The sequence below is a fragment of the Corythoichthys intestinalis genome, chromosome 18, assembly GCF_030265065.1.
Source record: "Corythoichthys intestinalis isolate RoL2023-P3 chromosome 18, ASM3026506v1, whole genome shotgun sequence".
Taxonomy (NCBI): domain Eukaryota; kingdom Metazoa; phylum Chordata; class Actinopteri; order Syngnathiformes; family Syngnathidae; genus Corythoichthys; species Corythoichthys intestinalis.
Window position 1 is genome coordinate 16,268,443 of NC_080412.1, and position 19,723 is coordinate 16,288,165.

At 39.4% G+C, this 19,723-nt stretch overlaps 1 protein-coding gene across 1 annotated transcript; it reads left to right on the forward strand.

Annotated features, from left to right (window-relative positions):
• The first annotated feature begins 150 nt into the window (after positions 1-150).
• ca4a (carbonic anhydrase IV a) lies at positions 151-8,396 on the forward strand. Its single transcript, XM_057820947.1, has 8 exons — positions 151-300; positions 3,470-3,514; positions 3,601-3,765; positions 3,835-3,980; positions 5,615-5,707; positions 5,787-5,853; positions 5,940-6,103; positions 7,211-8,396. Exons 1-8 carry the CDS (start codon positions 231-233, stop codon positions 7,379-7,381), a joined length of 921 nt encoding a protein of 306 aa, XP_057676930.1. The 5' UTR covers positions 151-230; the 3' UTR covers positions 7,382-8,396.
• Positions 8,397-19,723: the final 11,327 nt, after the last annotated feature.

Genomic DNA, 19,723 nt, shown 5'->3' on the forward strand with positions numbered 1-19,723 from the left:
GCTTTATTTGGCTCAACATACAGTGAGATGGTCATTGGTGAGGAAAAAATTTGTCCCTCACTGAAGATCCACGTCGGAGGATGCCCATGGAAGGAGGAGGGGCCAGTCTCTTCCTTTCCTGTGTGGCATGCTGATGGATAAGTATAAGACCCCCCTGCAAGAATGCGACCACGAACGACTCATTGCGTTGCCTTCTAACGACTCATTGCGTTGCCTTCAACTACGCCGACATGCAGCATCTTACCTTGGTGGCCGTCCTCCTCCTGGCATCCTCCTGGGGACTCTGCGCTGGAGCTGGTGGTGAGTCAAACCCATTCGTTAGGAGATTTTATTGTTTTTTTTATTATTATTATTATTATTATTTTAGAAGAAAATTGATTTTTATTTATTTATTTTTGCCCCTCTTTATCTGACATTTTTGTCATCTTTTAAACATATTTTTTTATATTTCTATTTTAAACAAACATTTTCAAATAATAATATCAAGTACAGGCATTAATAATATTGTACAGTAAATTACAGAAACTGTGCGCCTCTCTTTCCAACGGGATGAAGTTGATTTAGTTGATGCATCATTTTCAATGAGAAGAGAGGGGGTGAAAAGCATATATAGTCTTTTAAGAAAGGATCAGAGTTTCTTCCATGTTGAGCGCACACCTGTTCCGTCCATACGTGCCGCTGTCCTGGCGCAATGAGAGCGAGTTGGTACCAGGATTCTCCACTCTCCCGCTTTCTCTCCTCTGAATGTGTGGTGCACCTGCGCGTTAGCCGATGACGCGTTTGCGTCTTTTCTGCGGCAGAACCTTTTTAAGGATATTCTACCTTTAATCTGACGCCATAGTTCAAATTTAAACGTCTCATCTGGTGATTTGATTAAGGAAAACCTATTTTGGACAGTCTTTTTAAAAAAAATGTGTGTGTGTGGATGTGAAATTAATTCTCGTTTCCGTTCATTAGAGTGGGGGGGAAATCCTCATTTACTGTATGAAATCTCAAAAATACGTTTCCACTACGGCGTTAATTGTATTCTCTTAGCTCCGTGTGGTTTTTTAATGCTTGCTCGCAGATAAACCCCGTTCCAATATTTTTTTTCTTTCATGCGCCGGAGGGCAGACTCGTGACGACGTCTGATTGGCCAACAAATGTGCGGACGATGATTTGATTGGCTGAACTTAAAACATTTTATATCATTGTCTAGCATATGAAAACGCACGCGCTGTGGTGCACCATTTTTCATTATATCGGTTTAATCCTTTATTGTGCAAGTAACTATTACAGTAGTTTAATAAGTTATATATTGTTTTAAGACTATTTTATGATGTTTGTACATTTTTTAAACAGACATGTATTTCTAAAACGTTAACAAAAACAATAATTAGATCAAATTGAATTAAAACGAATTAAAACTAAATTTGATGTATTTAACTTATTTGTATTGACAATGAGACTGACCGTGAATGCTCATTTTTCAGTGCCAGTGACGGTGCTAAACGTCCAATTCATTTGGAACAGAAAGGGCTGGCAACGATCAAGTGGTGGCCGCCAATCCTTCCCACCCCAAATGTACTGGACGTCTGTCGTTGTCAGTGGCAATGAAACAAAACCTTTCACTGGACTTCCAGTTAAAATGAATTTGATGTAATACCTCATATTTTATGTGAACGTCTTTTAAATTCTTCTGGTAAAAGTTATATAATAAATATACAGTGGTACCTCTACATATGAAGTTAATTCGTCCCAGGACCTTGTTTGTAAGTCAAAATGGCCGTATGTCGAGCAGGATTTTCCCATAAGAACACATTGTAATTCCATTCGTTCGTTCCACAGCCCAAAAACCTACACTAAATCCTTAATAAATGCTGCTGGTACTATTACAAATGGCAATTACACATAGCGAAACAAATAAATTATAGATAAAAATCGGAATAATATAATAATACTAATAATCCCTGTAATAATGTAAAGAATCGGGTTCTAATGTGGTGTATGTGTTTTGCGTGCTGTACCTGAACGCACCGCGTGGGTGACGTGGCAGAGTGACATAGGTGCAGCAAAGATTTTATTTCCACTTGTAATGTTTTTTTGAGAACACGTCAACTGCAGCGGACAGTCGGCGTTTTGTGTTGGACAAGTTCTGAAATAAATGATAAAAACCTGACGAAGCTGGCGATTTCTTTGGCGATGTTACCGCAATGTCACCTCAATTTATAAAGACTGGAGAACGGTGGTTGGAGGAGGACCGTGGAGATCGTAGACATTCTACGGCTGTATCGTTAAGCCAGTTCACGGTTGCGTACCCCACGCTCATATTTTTCTATCATTTGCATTTTCATTTCAATGGTAAGTCTTACATTTTTCCTTGTTTCACCACCTGTACCAACCTTTTTGAAACTTTTGTAGATTTCTCTCACAAGAAAATCCGCTGTGTGTCGTCTGCGGTGCTATCATGTCATCGTATTTCAAGCATGTCGTCGGATGTAGAAACAAATGGCCAGTCAAATTTTACGTTGGATGTTGAAAAGATCAGGTGTTGAAGCGATCGTATGTCGAAGTACATCTGTCATTTTATGTTGTTATTTAGAGTCCAAATATGTGGTCTTTAAGGAGTTATGTTTTTTCTTAATTACCAAAAATAGTCATTTGCCCTAGAAATGGTTAATCTGGTACAGCCCCACTCTACACGAAAAAACACTATTGTTACATCTTTTGTATGAGAACAATAGCATTTGGATAATAAAACTGTACTAATAAAACATCATCATTTAAACAAAACTCCCAAGCAATCACAACTTCAAGAACTTTAAGTAGATTGAGGTCCTTGTAAATCATAATTAAAAAGAAAATATTCCATTTCGTCACAATACATTGCCATGTGTAACAAACACTTGCGTTGCCGTATTAGTAAAATAAACCCAGTCCACTTCTGAAGAGCGGATAAGATCGCACCAGGAACTGGACAGGTTTGACATGAATCACAATGCCTGCCACAGCAGAAGTGCTGGTGGGAGTTTGTTTTTTAGCAACAATTATTGTGCAGGAGCCAGAGGAAAAGGTTCACATGGCAAAGACTTCCTTCTCCAACGCTGGGTGAAGCCTTCATACAATTATAATAACAGAGCGGGAGACCCCCTCCTGCCCCCGCAATTTTTTCAATGGCAGGAGTGTTTTTCATAAATATTTGATTGGTCAGATAGCGGCAGATATTTGTCTCGGAGAATGGGGAGGCAACGTGCGCTCCGATTGTGAAATATTAATAAACCTCACCGTCAAACCATGTGAGAACGTGTCTCCACTCTTGTAAGAGATTGTATCTAGTGTTTATTCTGAAAGGAAGGAAAGATATTTGAGAATATAATAACAGTACCGTTGTGTTAAGCATTTGTATGGATGGTTATAAGAGCCCGGTTTAAAATAGAAGAGTACTTGATGTTATTAAATATGCACGAATGGATTTTCTATTCTTTTTTAGATTGGTGCTATCAGTCCCAGTTCACCTGCGAGCATCAGTGCAATGGTAAGCAGGATTCCGATATGTTTTGAACCATCAGAAATCTCAAGACTGCAAGCGTTTGCCAGATTTATAGTGTCTTGGTGTCGTAGGTCCGGACAAGTGGAATCACGCAAACGGCGCATGCGCTGGAAAATCCCAATCGCCCATCAACGTGGTCACCAGAAAGACTTTGAAAGACGAGCGTCTGACTCCGTTTGCATTCGCCAACTACCAGCAGATCTTCCGAGGGACCATCAAGAACAACGGCCATTCAGGTGAGCCTTTTGTTAAGTGGTGCGAGTGATGGAGTCCGGATGCGGCGCTGACTCTTTTGTCTTCTCCAGTTCAAGTCGGAGTTCCTCACCTAAGCACCATCTCGGGGGGAGGCTTGACGAGCACCTATAAGGCTGTCCAGTTCCACCTGCACTGGGGCACCAATGGTGGGCCGGGCTCTGAACACACCATTGATGGAGAGCAGTATCCAATGGAGGTAACTAGCTTACTTCTTTTTGAGTTCATGCAAATGCGATGAAACCTCCCAGTGAAGGCTTATTTGTCTGACTTTATCAGTTCCAACTTTACACAACAATATAAGTGTCCTGACTGGTCCATTAGTACATTGACCACGATAGATGTTAAGGGTGTAAATCACGAAAATATGATATCATATAAATTCTTCATGCACAGAAACAATATTTAAATATATTCCACAGTCTGCCGTGATTCAATTAGATTCAAGGGCCTCCGATCTATTTAACACTGTATAGGGCTGGGATCAGCAACCCGCGGCTCTTTAGCGCTGCTGTAGTGGCTCCTTGGAGCTTTTTCAAAAATGTTTAAAAATGAAAAAAAGATATGGGAGGGAAATGTATTTTTAGTTTTATTATGGCTTTTGTGGGAGGACAAACATGACACAAGCATTCTTCTAATTCATTAATATTGTAATGAAGTTGAACTTGAGGTGGTGTACAACAGGAGTAGTCACATGGTGCCTCATTGTCTATAGGACGCACTGCAGGGAAAATAAACATTTATGGTATTTTCCACACAATATGTCACATATGGCGCACTTTCAATGAATGGCCTATTTTAAAACCTTTTTCGCGCATTGCAAAATAAGGCGCAGTAGTAGTAGTAGTAGTAGTAGTAGTAGTGGTTGGCGTTGCGTTATGCATCCACAAGATGGAGCTGAGCTAAATGGAATGTCGTGCCACGATCAACCAATATTGCTCCATATATAAGGCACAGCGGATTATAAGGCGCACTGTCTGCTTTTGAGAGAATTGAAGGCTTTCAGGTGCGCCTTATAGTACGGAAAATACGGTAATCATGAAGGCTTATTTATGTATTTGTAGCCAACTTAGTCATTTTGATAGTAGGCTAATATAGCTAAGATAGATACATACAGCCTGTGTTGCCTTCATTATTAGGCATATAAGGCTTTCAACTGTTTGCGTTTCCGGACATTTTTTTTTTTTTTGCTCCAATATGGCCCTTTCAAAATTTTGGTCATAAAAAAAAAAACAACAACAAACAAAAAAACTACCTTTTAAGGATTTGGCATCCACATGTGTGGACATCACATTTGGGGTCGCAGTATTAACATTTGGTATACAAGTGTAGCCTACATGACCATATATATATATATATATATATATATATATATATATATATATATATATATATATATATATATTTATATTTATATTTATATTTATATATTTATTTATTTATTTATTATAAACGAGGGTACAGGGTTGCTGAGCTTATCCCCGCTAAATGGGCAGTCGGTGCGTTATGTTTTTGATAAATTAATAAAATTATAAATCCAAACATTAATTAAAAGCAAATTAATACGATTAAAATGCATAAAAACAGAACTATACACTCAGTTTATCGCCTCCAATAACACTCCAAAGTTGATTGTTCATGTTCATTTTTTACATATGTCTGTTGACAATCATAGACATCTAATTTGCTGTGAAAGCTCATGTTTCAGTGCCATTGACGGCCATTGACTTAAATGAGTGCCCTAATTTTTTTTTTTTTTTTAAATACAAGTCATTTTAACAAAGTCACATTTCTAAAAGAAAAGCACTGACATTGTAACTTTCTATCACGCAGCTGCACATTGTGCACATGAAACATCACTACACAGATCTGACGACAGCACTAGCAGATCCAGAAGGAGTTGCAGTCCTGGGCTTTTTCTACGAGGTAACTATTTAAATCCAATCGCATTGTCACCGAAGTGTAAATTCAGTCAACGTGAAATCAATCGCCTCCCGCTTTCAAGGTGTCCAACAGTGCCAACCGAAAATACGACCCCATTATCAACGCTCTGCGGAGCATCAAAACAACAAGTAAGTGCTGCAGTTCAATCAAAACAAGTTCAGCATAAAAGAATTGCCACAGTCTTCTTATTGCCCTTACTGTTTTTTTTTTTTAGACGCCAATGCTTCTCTTCCTCCAATCTCCTTGGCACAACTCATTCCACCTGAGCACAATATGACCAACTTTTACCGTTATAAGGGATCTCTGACCACACCGGGCTGCACAGAAGCTGTGGTTTGGACCTTGTTCGAGAACCCCATCCCGCTCAGCTTTGAACAGGTTAGGATGTGTGAGAAGGAAGTCAAAAGTTGAACACAAATTGATTGGTCAATGTGTTTTTTAAGTTAAAGCCATGCTGATAGAAAGTTTATATCCCATTAACTCATTGACACCAATCCATTTAGACTGTGAGGGGAAAATGAACGAATATTAATACTGGGACCACGTTCGTTTGCCCCTTACAGTTAAAATATATTGGATGTCTGTCACAGTCAATGCCACTGACACATGGGTATTCAGTGCCAGTCTTCCCTGCTTAAAGCAACACTAAGCAACTTTTCAACCTTTATCAAATATTTTCGTGACATTTGTGATGAAATTTCAACTGACAACTAGTTGAATGACAACTCTTTCATATCTTGGGTGGGTCTGTATCGCGTTCACTGGCACAAATTGACTTTGAGGAGGGTGGCAAGAACCCTGCCACACAAAAAAACTACAAATGTGCTGACTGCTTTACGGCAGACGTCACTTCCCACATTTCCCATTCACTATAAAGACGGAAGTCGATGCTAACGCTTTTGTGTGAGTTCTGCAAAGATGGCAAAGCAACAAGGGACAAAATGTTTTGTCTGAGGAGGGAAAAGAAAGGGAGGCTACCAGAATATACAGAATAAATATTGGCGTGATGACCACCGCTCCAACCGAACTCGTCTGCGCTGACAAGTTTGGGTTGGGTAGGCAGGTTAGCCACACTAGGCCACACAGTTGCTAACCATCATATGCTATTGTTTAGCCACAACTGGATTCATTACTTTATTACTTTTCATCCTTCACACAGCTACTGTTAACAGAAATGTTGTTTAATCCATCTGCAGGCGGTCATCATTATTTTATGACACTATGCGGATGTGCGCTGGTCCTCATGGAAACGCAATCTTCCTTAAGGCACAACACTACCGCTTTTGTCCACAGGCGTCGCAAAAATTGACCAAAACTGAAAAGTTACCAAGTGTTGCTTTAAGTTAATTGAACATTTTTTAACCTCTGTTTGCCTATCATATAGAAATATTTCCTAATCCTCAATTGATTTACTGACTAATATGAAAAAATAACAAGATCTGACTTCTAAAACGCCGTCTCTTCGAATGTGATTTTCTCTATCAGCTTCGGGCGTTCTCCGAGCTCAGGTTCCACGACGGGAAGGCGATGGTGGGTACCTTCAGGCCGGTGCAACCCCTCAACGGCCGCCAGGTGTTCCGGTCCGGAGGCGCCAAGGTCTTGGTCAACTTCGCCCTCCTCGTGGTCACCCTGGCGACGACCTTGGGACTCCATTAGGAGCGGGGAGCCCGTGCTGCACTGCGACGCTCATGAACATTGAACATCACTCCCGGTTTTGTGACACCATCACAAAATGGTTACACAAGTCGTAGTGCGTGCATGACTCACCTGGAGGCCCCACTTCCCTTACAACACACATGAGGGTGATAAAAGAACACCTTGAAGTGTATAAGGGTTGATCTGCATGCATGCATGCATTGTGAATCAGTAGGTCATAAAATCCGCCTTATGAATGTGCCATGAAGTAAACAGTGCAGTCAGACCCCAGCCCTGATTTTTCACAGCATCATCAAAAAAGCACACACATACACAATCCACCTTGAACAATGTCAAGCAAAGTTAGCGTCCGATAATATCGGCGGTCCCGTGAACGCGGCACGTGATGCTTCGTTCTCTCTCAATGGCACACGAGAACAGCACAGCGCTATAAATAGCGCAACTGAGTCATAAAAACAAGCTCCATTTCAAAGTCAGCGGTCAAAGAAGTCACTACTTGGCCTTTCTTCTTTTTTTGTCCCACTCAAAGTCCAATCAGGTGTTGAAGTTGTGATCCTTGGGTAAACGGTGACACCTGAGGAAAGATGTGTGGCGATATTTCTTGCTTGTCTTGCTGATCCAAATTCAAACGCAAAGTCTTGAAGCGTCCAATTCCTAATTTTTTTGACTGCGACTGGGTTCTGATGCACTGAATGCTACAGACTGTGAATCATATCTTATGGAGATGGGTGCCATCTTCCAGCCACATTTTTTGTGATGACCAATGAAGCTGTCTATTTTTTTCCCCCATAGTTTCGTGATGCATTAACTTATATTTCTATGCCATTTTAATGCACATGATGTATTTTATGCACTGAATGTGGCTATTGATATGAGATGCACAGTTACCGCTATTATTTATGTATTGAAAAATAGTCACGTGCATCAAGTTGTATGCGTTTGAGTATGTCAACTTGTGAAATCTGTCGTATAAGAAAGTGACACTGTTGAACAATAAACAACATATGCATTTTTAATAAATCTGCTGTTTGTCAATCAGTTGCTATTTCCTTATGACCATAATTTTCGCACTGTAAGGCGCACCTGACTATACTAGTCCTTCTCAAAAAATTAGCATATTGTAATAAAGTTCATTTTTTTCTGTAACGTACTGATAAACATTTGACTTTCATATATTTTAGATTCATTACACACAACTGAAGTAGTTCAAGCCTTTTATTGTTTTAATATTAATGATTTTGGCAAAAAAAAAAAAAAAAAAAAAAACTCAAGAAAACCCAAAAATCCCTATCTAAAAAAATTTGCATATTTCATCCGACCAATACAGAAAACTGTTTTTTAATACAAAAAAAGTCAACGTTCAATTAATTATATCAGCTATGCACTCAATACTTGGTCGGGAATCCTTTTGCAGAAATGACTGCTTCAATGCGGCGTGGCATGGAGGGAATCAGCCCGTGGCACTGCTGAGGTGTTATGGAGGCCCAGGATGCTTCGATAGCAGCCTCAACCCTTAGATACACAAGTTATTGGACCCTCCACTCTTCCATAAGTGGGTCAAAAATGACCCATATTAGAACCAATGTGTTTTTATGCCATTTTGGTGAAGAATAATCACTTGTATATTAATTAGTATGATATTTAGGGCTACACAAGAATGATTTCATGCTTGAAATATCTTTATGATTCAATTAACATTGTTTGGGGAAAAAAAAAAAAACAGAACAGCAATAGACTTCATCCTTCCTTGTATTTTATCATCAATGATGAAGAGCTCCTATGCATCTTTTTGGTGAGACAGCGGTGCTAAGCCCTTGTGGTGGCACTGACCGATTTCTGAGGATATTGTGGCTCTGTGTTCTGCCCCGGGTGGGAGGTAATTCTGTCTAGTAAAAGCCCTACCAACTCATTCTGTTGGCCATGATTTTGACACTTTCTTCTTCAGAGGACATAAAAGTGGAATCTTATGAGTCAGATTGATCCTGTTCAGTTTGATTTCCAGGTGGACAACTGCCACTGCCACCTGGACAATAGTCTGGGTCCTCATCATCAGAAATTTCGGACACTTGAGTCCAACCCCGTCACTGCCTCTCCATCATCCAACATCTGTAGGACCATTTCAGCTGTAAATCTAGCACAAATCTGATTTTTTCGTGTTTTTCCGACTCGACTGAACGGGAAAAGTCGCATAAAAGTGGAACATTTTCAAATTCGATCCAGGTCTCTTTCGTATGTGGTTAAAATCCCCTCCGGGCCACATTTTTCAAGAATGTGGCTGCGGTCCGAACTGTCAAGTCCCCCAAATTGGAATTCATGCAGCAATTAACATCAGCAAAGAGCAAGCGAGACAGTGTGCTACGGTAGCGGTGCAGCTGGTTAGCGTTAGCGCCTAGCTTGAACGCGGCTTTTGGGGAAGGAGCGGGCTTGACAACAGTCATAAAAAAATAAAATGGGTTGAGAATAAGCCTGACAATGCTTGGTTTTCTCTCTGCTCCACTGCACATGCGGGCCAGTTTGCTCATTGCACCTCGGACTGCGAATTAGAGCGCATGTGTGATGCTTGAACAGGCTGAATAGACAAAGGCAGTCTGAACGGGTACTCCAAAAAACAGATATGACAAAAATCCGAATTGTGCATTAAGACCTGCGGTATGAACCTAGACTTAGTTAGCTTGCTAGTTATGAAGTATGTTAATTTGTTGATAAATAATAATAATAAAGAGTCATGAAAGACACACACACAAAATACTATATGGACATAATACTTACAGTACACGTATCAGCTCTTGCTGTGTAAAATAATCTTCTTAAGGGATGTCACTTTTAACGTACCTAGTCTGTGTGGTCCACGGTAAATTTATTACTGCCAGCCAAAGTTGATAAGAATGAAAGATTCACATTTGATTCCATAGAAAATGCATGTGGGTCATTTTTGACCCACTTTTGGAAGCTTAGGGTAGTAATACAAAAATGACAATTTCTTCAAATGTATAAAAAGTTCATCAAAAATTTGAATGGCATTATATCAAAAACATGTTTTTTAGGAATACCTGGAATATGAATTGAAAACAATTTTTCATTCCGAAGATATTTCGAACAACCTCACCGGGTCATTTTTGACCCACTTATTCATCTAAGGGTTAAGCTCATCCACAGTGTTGGATCTGGTGTCTCTTAACTTCCTCTTCACAATATCCCACAGATTCTCTATGGGGTTCAGGTCAAGCGAGTAGGCAGGCCAATTGACCACAGTAATGCCATGGTCTGTAAACCCTTTACCAGTGGTTTTGGCATTTTGAGCAGGTGCCAGGTCGTGCTGAAAAATGAAATCTTCATCTCAATAAAGCTTTTCAGCACATGGAAGCATGAAGTGCTCCAAAATCTCCTGATAGCTAGCTGCATTGACCCTGCCCTTGATAAAACACAGTAGACCAACACCAGCAGCCGACATGGCACCCCAGCGCATCACTGACTGTGGGTACTTGACACTGGACTTCACGCATTTTGGCATTTCCTTCTCCCCAGTCTTCCTCCAAACTCTGGGACCTTAATTTCTGAATGACATGCAAAATTTGCTTTCATCTGAAAAAAGTACCACTGAGCATCAGTCCAGTGCTGCTTCTCTGTAGCCCAGGTCAGGCGCTTCTGCCATTTCCAGCACACACCTGTGCACGGTGGGTCTGGATGTTTCTACCCCAGACTCAGTCCACTGTTTCTGCAGGTCCCCCAAGGTCTGGAATCGGCCCTTCTCCACAATCTTTCTCAGAGTGCTGTCCCCTCTTCTGATTGTGCAACGTTTCCTGCCACACTTTTTCCTTCCCACAGACTTCCCAATGAGGAGCCTTGATACAGCACTCTGGGAACAGCTTATTCGCTCAGAAATTTCTTTCTGTGTCTTAGCCTCTTGCTTGAGGGTGTCAATGATGGCCTTGTGGACAGCAGTCAAGTCGGCAGTCTTGCCCATAATTGCGGTTTTGAGTAATGAACCAGGCTGGGAGTTTTTAAAAGCCTCAGGAATCTTTCGCAAGGGTTTTGAGATAATTTGTTGATTCAGATGATTAGGTTAGTCGCTTCTTTAGAGTACCTTTTCATGATATGCTAATTTTTGGTTTTTCTTGATTTTTTTTTTGCCAAAATCATCAATATTAAAACAATAAAAGGCTTGAACTACTTCAGTTGTGTGTACTGAATCTAAAATATATGAAAGTCTAATGCTTATCAGTACATTACAGGAAATAATGAACTTTATCCCAATATGCTAATTTTTTGAGAAGGACTAATATGCTGACACCCACTAAATTTGACACGAAAAGGGCATTTTTCATGGATAAGCTGCACTGGACTATAAACGTCAGCTGTCCTCATTGTATGAGTGTCTGCAGTGCTTAATTTGTAAATCATAAGGTGCCCGAACGCAAAGTACATACCTGTATGACAGCGCAGGGTTGATGAGACGGACACAGGTCCCGGAATATAAGCAGAAATGGTGCTGAAACAACATGCAAATGCCCACTTGCCATGCTGTGGGACTTAATTTCGGATAATAATAATAATAATAATAATAATAATAATAATACATTGTATTTCTAGAGCGCTTTTCAAGCCACACAAAGACGCTTCACAAGAGAGATGGAATCATAGTACCAGCAAAACAATCATAAAAAAATTTAAAGCATAATATCCATGGTATGAATGTTATGACAACAATTTAAAATTATTTAGGCTATACTCTGCACAGCACGGGCAATTGTCCACATAACCACAGGTGGGACTTAGTCAGCAATTAGTTTCTCAACAGGTCTAACTTGTAAAACATAAAAAAAAATGGCACGGCGGCCTGTTTAGCTTACCATATTTAGTTGTCCAAAACATTCCTTGTTGTCATTGTTGCTTTCCTGACTCGTTTCGTTCGTTTTTAGGCATGTTGAAATACTGAAAGTTTTTTCTAATTTATGTCAGGGGCTGATTTGTTTGTGCAGCTTTTGAGCGTATCAACAGTGTTGTCACAGATTACTTGAAAAAGTAATTTAATTACTGATTAGTGATTACGCCTAAAAAAAGTAATCCATTTACTTTACTGATTACTTCATTATCAAAGTAACTAAGTTACTTTAAAAGTAATCTATCAGTTACTTTTTACCCATTTTTCTCCCTTTGCCGCCTCAACATAAGAATGACAACAGAAAAATGTCATCACATGTAATTGACTTTCCGATGATTGAATTTAAAGGGGAATATCAGAATTTTGCGCTAGCTTAGCCACTCCGGAGCCCTGAAACTAACAAATATCTGACAAACTGCTTGGAATTTGTTGAAATCAACTCCACCAACCAATTAAACCCCGCTAACTCTAAGATTAAGCCTAATGTCAAAACTTCTGAATTTCTTGTTATGGTTAACAGCATATCAGTGCCAATGTAAAACAATGCAAACTGACGGCACAATAATCAACAACACACAAGTGTATTGTACAGTGCAATAAACACAAAGATGGTGGCGGGCGCGGTTGCGCGTGCAGCCGTGCACATTAATAACCCGGAAGTACTCCTCTCAACACACACGTGGTCAATTTGGCCACAAAACGTGGCGGCAGCTAAGCACTTTACACTCAGTCGGACTTACAACACATCCCACAGATGCTAAACAAACACATCACCTCACGGCATGAATGTGCAACACGCATATGATGTAAACAAAGCTTGCCAACTTGGAGCGATGACTGCCCGTCGTTGCAACGGGAAAGCTATGAAACGGCCGCGCATGTAGGGGGTCCAACCTTTTGCTGATACCCTCCAGAATGAAGGAAAAATACTCACATTCATTCATGGATATCCACGGATCAACATTCCCTCGCAACATCTCAATACTCGGCGCAAATGTCCACCCGCCTCAGTCCCACAACATGTGACGCGAGACCAAAACAGGAAATAGCTAAGAGGTTGTCATGGAAACACGTACAGGGAACCTTTTATTTTAGCATTTTCTATTCAAAATGCTCTTCGTACATGACTACAATATTCTTCATTCTACATACGTTATGAGGCAATGAAAAAATAGTAACGCAGAGACACTAAGGAAACTAACTTTAATCAGATTACTGGTGTAGAGAAATGAACGCGTTAGATTACTTGTTACTGAAAAAGGTAATCAGATTACAGTAACGCGTTACTAACTAACGCGTTACTGACAACACTGCGTATCAACAAATCTCTGACTCTTTCAAATGACGTAACGTTTTTATAAACAACATGTTACCAGCATCTCCAAGGGGCCGCTGTCCCGTTTCAGTGTGACCGGCACAGCCAATTTGGCATAGAAGAAGAAGTGGGTGAGCGTATGGGGGAGAGAAAGGAAGCGCGGTGTTGACTTTTACTATGGTTCGGAGTTGAAAGCACCGCTAACCAAAAGTGCAGATTGGAAACAACATACAATTCTTGTAATATGTTCTGTAAATGTATCTATGCATCTTATTATTTTATCCCCGCGACCCGACCCCGGAGCAAGCGGAAGATAAAAAATAAAAACGAATTTAAAAACGTTTTTATATTGTAGCATCACCGGGGCTATCATCAGCACGGTAATTTATGCTTCAACGCGACGCTCCGATTGGTGGACTGCATAGCCGCCCGCCAGTGACTTGTCGTTTGTTTTGCATTAGGGCTGGGTGGCGGAAAGAAGAATAAAATGAGGGGGTAAAAAGCATCAAGGTTCCTGAGTTATTTTCGCTGCCCAGCTTTACTTAGCAAACGTTACAATTTAAAGCGACTGTTTTCTGTTCAGCCCAAATGCTTGATGAAAAGTTTGGGCAACCATTACTTAGAGTGGTGGTTTCCAGTGGTATTCAATGTCTGCTCCTTTCTGTAAATCGGAATGGTTCGTGGCGTTATTTATAATAGAGGGCGCTAGCGTAGAAAGTGATGAAGATGACTTCAACGGAATCATCACCTCACATTCTCCTCTGTATTGCTCGGCACTATATTATCATTAATATTAATACACAAGAGGTGCCGGATCGGACTAAATAGGTCCCAGAACACGTGGGAATCCAAAATCGAGAGGTGCATGTTCCGGCTCAAATTAACCGCTGAGTGTCTGTCATAAGAGCAAATGAACCACCATGAAGCTTTAAGCCAATTGGCTGCAAAACGTCATTGCTTCAAGAAGCTTCATTTAGCCATAACTGCTCCCTTAAGGGAGACAGTCAACCTCTGCTACCACCTGCTGTCAATGCTGTTGATGTCCAACATGACTCCTAGCATGCGTTGCAGTACTACAGATGTAAATAACGATCAAAATTCATGTTCTGTGCTAATTATTTCTTCAGTTACTGTTCCAGTTGTTTCATTAATTGCTAGTTACGGTATTTGGTGACACTTTATTTAACAGTTGTGCCAAAAGACTGTCATTAGACACTCATGATTATGACATGACACTTTCATGAGCAATAATGAATGCTTAAAACAGATGTCATTTACTGTTACTCGGCAAATCATCTCACTTTTGAATGGATTTAAAAGATCTGAGCTGGACATAAATGGAGTTAGTGACGTAATTTGCCAGATGACACTTAATGACATTTGTAATAAGCAATCAGTAATGCCCAGGATTGTGTCATGTCACAATTATGACAGTCTTATGACAGTCTTGTGACACAGCTGTAAAATAAAGTATTACCTATTAACCCAAATAAATTAACAAATAAGCCGCAATGGACTATAAACTGCAGGATTCAAAATGAAGGAAAAAGGTAGCGGCTTATATTCCGAAAATTACGGTAATCAAGATAACTCATTGGTTGCCATTGACGGCAAAAGATGTCCATTGACAGCGAAGGATGTCCAATCCTTTTTGACTGAAGGAGCTAAAACCGAAAATTGCCACAATCTGAGACCAAGACCATAAAAAAATATGAAAATCAATTCAAAAATATGTTTAAATATTTTACATTTATTTTTGCTAGACAAAAAATGACTTTCGGGGACAGAAAAAAAACAAAGAGATGGTGATGAAAAAATGTGAGTGTATATATATACGGTATGTTATCTGCATGCTTACTAGCTGTGAGGACCTTTACAAGCTCATTACAACTTAATTTCCCATGATGCGCGGTGGAGAGTCAGCTAATAAGTGAAGAGGGAATACAGGACAAATTTGGGTATTACAGAGTAGGGTGAGTACGTAAGTAATGCTATTGCTCACTATTGTATGTTATACAGGGAACCCAGTATTAACCTTCTTATGCACAAATTGGTTATATTTTTTAACCCCATTGACTGCCATTGACTAAGCTAGACGTCCAATTCATTCTGACTGGGAGGGGCAAATGAACATTTGGCATACATTTAACTGTCAGCCAATGATGATGCAAGACATCCAATGCTTTTTGATTGCTGCCATTGACGGCACTAGACATCCAATCCATTTTGATTGGGAAGGGTGAATGAAATAATATTGATTTACCTCTCCTAGTCAAAGTGAATTGAATCTATTGCCAAAGAAATAAATTTTGGGTATGGCCCCAGGTAACATTCGAGTTTTCAAGTTTACAGTGGTACCTCCACATATTACAGTGGTACTTCAACATACGAAGTTAATTCCAGGATCTTGTTTGTAAGTCAAAATGGTCGTACTGTATATCGAGCAGGATTTTCCCATAAGAATACATTATAATTCCATTAATTTGTTCCACAGCCTGAAAACCTACACTAAATCTTTAATAAATAGAGTTGATACTATTACAAATGACAATTACACATAACAAAACAAATAATTTATAAATAAAAATCTGAATAATAATGCAGTATAATAATAATATTTAATCATTCCTATAATAATGTAACGAATTGGGTTTTAATGTGGCGAATGTGTTTTGCGTGCTGTACCTGAATGCACCGCGTGGCTGGCGTGGCAGTGAGATGGAGAGTGCGGTAGAGATTTTACTTTCTCTTTTATGTTTTGTCGAGGACTTGGCGTCAACTGCGGCGGAAAGTAGGTGTGTTGTGTTGCACAGGTTCTGAAATAAATGATTAAAAACCTGATGAAGCTGGCGATTTCTTTGGCTATATTGCCACAACAATAATTGTCACCTTAACTTTTAAAGATTGGCGAACGAAGGTCAGAGGAGGACCGATGAGATCGTTCTACAGCCGTATTGTTGAGGCAGATCATGGACACGCACACGACGCTCATATATTTTTTTTTAATCATCTCCATCTTCATTTCAATGGTAAGCGTCATATTTTTCCTTTTTTACCACCTGCACTAACCTTCTTGGAACCCATGTTGATTTCTCTAGCAAGCAAATCGTCGTGCATCCGTCTTGCAGGAAAACAAAGAAACTGCGGCGCTGTGATAAATCGTCGTATTTCGAGCATGTTATCGGATGTGGAAACAAATGGCGAGTCAAATTTTACGTCAGATATCGAAAAGATTGCGTGACGAAGCTATCATATGTCAAGGTACCACTGTATTTCTTTTTTTTCTCCATTTTTTCATTAATGACCAAAATATTAGCTTGCCTTATAAAGGCTGAAAGGTCTTAAGTGTTTTTAACCACATTCATATAGGCTGTTTTGACGGCTTTCAAATTCTCTGATTTTTTTAACAGCTTTATATAGCATACAGTTTCGTTATGAAAGTGAGAAAAGGAAGGTGACAGCTTGCTAAATTTACATTTGTGGAGGTAGAATTTTGATAACAAAATGAGTAGATTAATGATAAAAACATTCTCACTCTTGAGATTCTTATATCGACAAAAAATATTTTCCCATTTGAGTTTCAAGTCCACATGTAAATTTCTGCTGATGAAATTGCAAAAGACTTTCCAAAAGTTATTGGAAAAAGAGCAGGTCCAAAAAAGGTGCTGAACTGTCTCTGGATGATTACCACAGAATGAACAGTTTGTATCAATGTCCCGTTTGAATTTTTTCATGTAATGGTTTGAAGGATAGAATCTATGGATGACTTTAAAAGAAACTTCCTTGACCTTATTTGTCAACAGAAACATGTTAGGAAAAGTCCATACCTTAGACCAAATAATATCTCCAACAAATTGATTCCAAAAAGACATAACATACAGTGCCCTCCATAATTATTGGCACCCCTGAAAAAGATGTGTTTTTTAGCTTCTATGGAAAAAGGAGAAAAATTCAACCTTCAATACAAGTGCATTTATTCAGTGGGGAAAAAATCCCACATAAAGAAATAATTATTTAACATCAAATAATGTGTGTCACAATTATTAGCACCCCTGGTGTTAATACTTTGTACAACCCCCTTTTGTACAACCCCCTTAGGAGGAGCTTGATTTTGATTTTGTGTCTGGTGAACCATTTCTGTGTAGATTCGGCCATATGTTTAGGGTCATTGTCTTGCTGAAAGACCCAGTGACGACCCATCTTCAGCTTTCGGGCAGAGGGCAACAGATTTTGATTTAAAATGTCCAGGTATTTCAAAGCATTCATGATGCCATGCACCTAACAAGGTCCCCAGGGCCTTTGGAAGCGAAACAGCCCCACAGCATTACTGACCCACCCCCATACTTCACAGTGGGTATGAGGTGCTTTTCAGCATGCGAATCTTTCGTGGCACGCCAGACCCACTTGAGTGTTTGTTGCCAAAAATCTCAATCTTGGTCTTATCTGACCAAAGCACACGGCCGCAACGGTCCCAGTTGAAGCCTGGTGCCGTGTGCAACGGTCCCAGTTGAAGCCTGGTGTAAAGAATAAAGATTTGTTTTTTATAAAGAATTGTCCTGTTATTCCAAATTATGTGTGTATGTGGTGAAAAGTTATGTTTGTAAATCATGGACCATGCTAATAAGACTTGCTGTCACAGTATGTGCAAATAGAAGAACAAGCGGTGAAATGTTTTTTTCTCCCCTTTTTTAACCTGTCATGTATACACTGCAAATTTATAAAGTCTTAATCAGATGATTTCTTAAATCTAGTCAAATACTTTTCTCCATCTTGTTTTAAGTGTCAAAGACTAGTTAACAGCGTAATGTGTCAGATTATTCCACTTACTTTAAGTAAATATTAATATTTGTTATTATGAAATCCATATATCTAAAAGTTGGTAATTTTTCAACTAAATCAAGAAAAATCTGCTTTCAAATAACGGAACAATATCTATTCTTGAATTAGGAACATTTCTGACAAACAAGCTTTTTTTCTCTCTCGATTAAATATACTATTTTTTTGCTCAAAATAAGTCTGTTAAACTCAGCGAGCTATTTTCCTTATTTAAAGAAATCTCAGAGTGAAATTTACTTGAAGCACTGGAAGATAATTTCTCTAATTTTTAATAGATTTACACTGAAAACAAGGGAATTTAACTTGTTTTAAGGAGGAGTGTTTTTGCAGTGTAGCTGCTCAGTGAGAGAGAATAAGATTCTTGAGTGTCCTTATTGTCTGAACAGTTTGGTATCCTGTACTCCCATTTGTTCATTATGATTTATCAACTCAGCCATGCTACATACAACTGGACCATACCCAGGCCAAAGCAGGACTCTTCTTATGGTTAAAGCAGGACTCTCACATACAGTGAGCATGTGGTTCTGGGATTTTTGCTCACCGTTCTTGTTATCATTTTGACGCAACGGGGTGAGCCCCAGATCAAGGGAGTTTATCAGTGGTTTTGTATGTCTTTCATTTTCTAATAATTGCTCCCACAGTTGATTTCTTTACACCAAGCGTTTTACCTTTTGCAGATTCAGTCTTCCCAGCCTGGTGCAGGTCTACAATTTTGTCTCTGGTGTCCTTCGACAGCTCTTTGGTCTTGGCCATAGTGGAGTTTGGAGTGTGACTGACTTAGGTTGTGGACAGGTGTCTTTTATACCGATAATGAGTTAAAACAGGTGCCATTAATACAGGTAACGAGTGGAGCCTCGTTAGACCTCTTTGACAGCCAGAAATCTTGCTTGTTTGTAAGTGACCAAATACTTATTTTCCACTCTAATTTGGAAATAAATTCTTTAAAAATCAAACAATGTGATTTTCTGTTTGTTTGTTTTTTTCAGATTCTGTCTCTCATGGTTGAGGTTTACCCATGTTGACAATTACAGGCCTCTCTAATCTTTTCAAGTAGGAGAACTTGCACAATTGGTGGTTGACTAAATACTTATTTGCCCCACTGTAAAACATAGGTAGTACACATCTCATGAACGAGATTTGTCTTTTTCATTTTAAGCGGGTCAAATCATTTATATCAAAAGCAAAACAATGAAAATTTCTGCCGAAATTTCATTCTTCTAAGAATAATCTGGTGTGTGGCCACAGTGTACACATCTGATGTTGCTCATTGTAGTCCACAGTGTGCTCAAGTAGCTTGTGTGTTTGCTCA